Source organism: Pyxicephalus adspersus, chromosome 10 (assembly GCF_032062135.1).
Source record: "Pyxicephalus adspersus chromosome 10, UCB_Pads_2.0, whole genome shotgun sequence".
Classification (NCBI taxonomy): Eukaryota; Metazoa; Chordata; class Amphibia; order Anura; family Pyxicephalidae; genus Pyxicephalus; species Pyxicephalus adspersus.
Genome location: NC_092867.1, coordinates 5,792,241 through 5,798,003, shown reverse-complemented (window position 1 = coordinate 5,798,003; position 5,763 = coordinate 5,792,241). Strand labels below are relative to the sequence as shown.

At 36.9% G+C, this 5,763-nt stretch overlaps 1 protein-coding gene across 1 annotated transcript in view; it reads right to left on the bottom strand.

Annotated features, from left to right (window-relative positions):
• Positions 1-5,763, bottom strand: part of LOC140339881 (alpha-2-macroglobulin-like protein 1) — a gene marked incomplete in the record, with an annotated part of 51,577 nt that overhangs the window by 19,019 nt on the left and 26,795 nt on the right. The window contains 2 exon segments of the mRNA XM_072424792.1: positions 1-132; positions 678-810. Coding sequence (XP_072280893.1) covers positions 1-132; positions 678-810 — 265 coding nt within the window.

Sequence of the window (5,763 nt, the reverse complement as noted above, 5' to 3'; positions counted from 1 at the left end):
AATGGCTGGAAGACGGTCATCTTGGCAGAATCAGACAGACCCAGCCCACCATCCCCGACACAAAACATTTGGGCCCGCCACTCGGTGATGGTGTCCGGCACGGTGACTGGAACTTCACAAGAACCTGAAGCACTACAAAAAAAGAAGAAAAAAATGGAAGCCATTTTACTGCACTACATCCAGACGTAGACACGTGTAGCTGATTATATAAGTCAACAATATCTATCTTATAATGACAAAATTAATTCTCCAACTTGCAGTGCAAAACCATCATTCCCTGCCCAGAGGAGCCTCCACCACTGCTGTGCACAAAAAGTCCAATCTAATAAAGGTTGAGCCTTTGCCTTTTCAGGACATAAAGTGGAGGAAATGTCCAGGAAAACACCAGGAAATTAAAACCTAGCAGGGACTGTATCTAACAAATAAATAAATTAATGCAAACTGTAGCCAATGTTGCAGCATCCAGAGATGTTTTGTTGCATAATCATTGGGGAAAATGTTAAGAATGAAAAAATGGATTGACACTTCCAATATTTGACATTTTTACTATAAATGTAGTGGAGATGGAAGAAGATCTCCTCAGACAGGGCATCATGTCATGTCAGTGGGTGTTCTACAATAGTCAGTGAAGAAAAAAAAATTTATAAAGAAAATTAGTTAGGAAAATAAGTGCTTACGGAACTGGTTGAAGAGACCATAGCAAGGTTTCAGGAAAGAAAGTTCGAGGCTCAGAAGCACCTGAGTTCACTGCGCTCTCAGCCTCAAAATCTACATCATCGAAGTTAACAACCTCCATAATACCCGGAGCAGCTGGAAATATAAAATACAGAAAAAAAGTCAGAACAAATATTCAACCTACCAAACGTGAAAGAAAATGAAAGGAAGGAAGATACAGAACGAACGATGAACGATGAGCGATCCTAATGCAAGGCAAGGGGGAGAACGCGCAACAGGGTGCCGCTCCGTCGCTCTCCCCCTCCCCTCTCCATAGAGCAGGACGGTGCTCTATGTACAGCACCGTTCATGCATCGTGTAGTCCTTTGTCGTTGGAAAGGATCGTGAAAGATCCTTTCCAAGGACAATAATTGCACGTGTGTACGCAGCTTTACTCTGTAACACACTTTCCAGCACAGTAATATTATGATACATTTGTTAATTTTTTCTTTTATCCACTGCAAGAAAAATGTAACAAATGTATCATATTACTATGAGATATTGTTGGGTTAGCACAATTTATTTAATGTCAATTATGTCTCATCAACAATAATGCTTCACCAGTATATACTGGTATATGTATACCATATATGAGGTCATCCTAAAGGAATGCAGCATATCCTTTAACTGGCATCCTTAGGTAAAATACTGGTTTAAGGGATAATCATTGGTCAGTACTGGTCAAACACTGGCCATTGTCTCAGTTTCCTTGATAGTTAAAATCACAGTGCCATACCTAAATACCTAGTCTTAAACAGAACTAACTGGATGCAACATGTTTTTGATTATCTGCCAAGCCATTCATTTGGAAGACTCCTTGGATGAATGCAACCCACTTCCGCAGCTAAGTATTTTTGTTATATCTAAGTCTTTGTAACTGCATTGTTTTATCTATCTGTCTTTATTATTAAATAGTATTATCTTTCAAGTCTTTGTGTTATCTCTCTTTGTACACTTCAAATTCAACCCACCAATATTTGCATAAACTGTCACAAATTATATTAGTGACATAACAGATATTGCGGGGCATCTTCTAACAGCTGCAATCATTGAGAAGAGTTAATTAACCTGTAGTGCCCGGGGGATCGTAGTGGAACTGCAGAGTTTAACTACAGTTGAGTTCCCACGGTTATATATGTTTCCCCATTCATCACATCTAGTGCCTTGTGTTCATGTATAGAGAAATTCTATCCAAGAACAGATACAACTCGTGGAGGGCTGCAAGAGCAATCTGATTGCTCTTGCAGCCCTTAATAGTGCCTAAAAGTACAACCCGAATTCTCCCACCATTGACTTCAATGGTGTTCGAATTCGGCATTCGATCACCCAAACAAAATCTCACCATTCGATCGAATAGCTGTCTAATCCAATAGTGAGGTATTCAACCAACCCTAATAGGGAGTGCCTTTTCAGAGCTCACAAAACTCACAAAAATCGACGTAACTAATAAGTGTAGTTACAAATGATTTAGAAATATTACATTTTGTCTGTCTGGTTGTCACTGGTCACACAGATCTCCTCAGAAAATCAAATCCTCACCTTTAACAGAAAAGGAATCTTCCTCTATTGTAGCTGCATCGCTGAAAACGTCGAAGTAATATATTTGTTCACCTACAAGAAAGCCATGTTTTCGTAGAGGTTTGAGTGGGAATAGAGCAAATATCATCTGTAAATTTTTTTATGGAATCTAAAACAATTTAGCTAATTTGGGGTCATGATCTTTTATTCTCCTAATTTTTTATATGTTTTAGTAAATATAAATTGTCATTTTCTTCTTTGTCACAATTAGCAATGTAGAGAGAATGGGATTATATGGAAACTGCAAACTTTCAACTATTTATCAGTCTCGGTTTTGGGTTTGCCCCATAATTTCCAGCTTCTATTCAGGGCTGTAATATTCATAAGAAATGTGGATAACACGTTAGGGTTGTCCAAGTTGTTGAGTCACATTGTCCTACAGTATCCTGAGGTATAGCTCAATAGGTCAAAGCCAAACATTTGGTAAGTTTTGGAGCCGATTGTGCCAGTAGTGTCTGATTAAGCCAAAGCTCTACAGACAATGGACATTAGGTAAATTCTCTTTTCCTATAGTCATTCTTTGCAATGCCAATTGAAGGCTTCACGAGGCCAAAGCTGCTACTTTGCCTAGGGCCCTATACTTCTTCTAACCACATCTTTTTGTCATATTGCCTGATCAGTCCTATTCTCCATAGGAAGTCACATAGATAAACCCTGTGATGATTTGATTGTTGCTGGAAATGATCTTTTGTGTTTCCAGTGACAGAGAAACGATTTACTCTATTTCTACAATCTACCCCGTCCTGTAGGCCCTAATGCATAGACAGCTCACCCACCACAAATCACAACCTTGGCAATTTTACAATAAAAGCTTGAATCAATCCCATGCACTCAAAAGATTTTGCATTTCAATTACTCAACAATAAGCTAAGATGGTGGAGGGAAACAAATCAGTGTTCATTAAAGTGATCATATGTTGTGTGAAGTAGTTTTGGAATTTTTCTTATTTTACAGCTCTTTTTACCCTAAGATGGGGGTCCCATGTATTTAAGGGATGTTTGTATAATTGTGATCCCCATTTTCCCCCATTTTCATATATTAGTATGTGAAGTCCCCCATTTTCATATATTAAGATTCTGTGCTTTGATTGGATAAAAAGGTGTCCATTGACCAGTGACGGAGGTCAGGGTTTGGAGGCTGGAAAAGGAGTAAAATCTTTCAGGTTGTATGGAGGACGTCCCTTGGAAGATTATGAGTGGAGTATTGTGATTCCTCAGTGGACCTCAATGTCTTTAAATGAAAAGAACGGTGCTATATTGGATGCTACAACTATGCCTCAGTAAGGTTGTTTCTGCTGTCCCTATTGGTAATAAATGCAGAACAAGATATTGTCTTAGACATTAACAAGATGTCAGTAACATTGTACAGCAAGAAAAGTGCCATTTTTGTGATTGTTGAATCAAGTCATGGTATGAAAATACAGATATGGTGGGAAATGAGGACAGTAAAAATAAAAGTTGGGTTGAGATTATAGTTTGAGATTATAGAATATATTATGGATTATAGTTTCAAACTGCCACCAGAGAATGATTAGTTGGCTAAAGAAAAGATAAAATGTCTTTACAGTTAGAATGAAATCATTAAAAAGAACCGTTGGGGTAGTTGATGTAAGTGCTCACCCAAGCTGATGCCCAGGTCAATGGGTAAAGGCTGGCTAATGTAAGCAGAGACTGGGACATAATCACTGATGTCCTCTTCTGCAAGAATTCATTAATTCACATTGAGGTTACATTTGGGTCTCTTAAAACTCAAATGTGAAATATATCACCAATAGCCCCCTGAGTTTGACATTGAGTGTCATAGTCTTATATTAATCTTAATTAAATGTATAATATTCCCTTGCATTGCCACATTAAGGCAGGTTGAGTCCCAACACTCAGATGTCCCCAGGACATGCATACGCAAAGAATGGCGTCTTAGGTCTTAAGCAAAAAGGATGACAAGTGGCCCACAGGTGGGACAAGACAGGCTGGAAATGTCCGCCAAAATATAGAACAAGAGCAACTTAAATGTAAAACTCAACTGTAGAAAATATACAGTATTGTGGAGAAGGATATTTTAGTAAAGTCATTATATATAATGTAGAGTGTGGAGGATAAATTTGTACAGTCAGTTTATAGAATGTGAAGTGAGGAGGGAGAGAAGAATAAATCAGAGGAGTCAATAAATAGTGATTGTAATTAAAGGTATTAGAAACCTATAATTTCAGGAAATGTTGCAAGAATTGGTATTACATTGGTTGTTGGATCTGTCCCCATCATGTACATCATATCTGTCAAACAAAAATGTCTACGAGTAAATGTGTTTAAATAAAATAGTTTAAATCTAAATATGCCAATTATAGTATAATATATATAACTGTTACTTTTATAGTATTTGTATGTTGTACAGTATACTTAATTTTGTATAATTTAGGCAAAATAAAATCATAAACTTTGAAGCAATTATCAGTCATTGTTGGTATCTCTTTAAATAGTTTTGCTACGGTTTAGAATAACTTAATAACACCTCTATATGAAAGTTGAGATATTATACACAATGTAGTCAGAGATTATAGTCCCAGTGAATAGCCTTTATAATTTTACATTCTAGGCAGATTTTGCAATTTTATATTCTTTATACAACCTATTGGGGCTTCATCACCAATGGTTCATTTTTTAGATCAATGTCTACCTAACTCATACAAGTACAGAGGAGGCGTAATTTTCGGAAAAGAGGCAGGTAATCTATTCCTTAATGTTTTTTAGTTACTTACATGATACATATATTTTCTGCTTCTGGCTACTTTATTTTAATATGCAATCTTAAACCTTTAGAATACATTGTACTATGGCTCACTTTTGGCCTATATTGGCCCTTTGCACATACATACATAACAAATTTTACATTTCATGGTTACAACATCATTGTAACTTTACAGGAAAAATAACCGGGTATTTCGATTTACATAGCTAGACCTGGGAATATGATTATAGAAGAGCAATTTTTAAGACAAGGTGTACAATATTATTTGACTTGCTAGACTCTAGTCTATTATTAAGCGCTTAGTTCCCAGTAAGGTTCAGACCTCTCACAGCTCAATTCTCATAGGTACAAGGGGAAGAACAATCTTCAGTAATTCTAACTACCAGCAATGTAACCGAAATCTCATGCTGTATAAATACATGAGGTTATTTACCCGCTATGCTGGATAGCAATCCTCAAAATTCTGAACGAGGATTGATTAGCCAGTAACTGTATGGAAAGAAAAAAATAAAAAAAAATTGTCTGAAACGCATGCTTAAACGTCTGAACATAATGAAGAGTAAGGAGGAGGAGGAAGCACAGTCAGAAATGTAGAGTATGGAGGAGGATATATTGGTACAGTCAGTATATGGAATGTAGAGTATGGAGGAGGATATATCGGTACAGTCAGTATATAGAATGTAGAGTATGGAGGAGGATATATCGGTACAGTCAGTATATAGAATG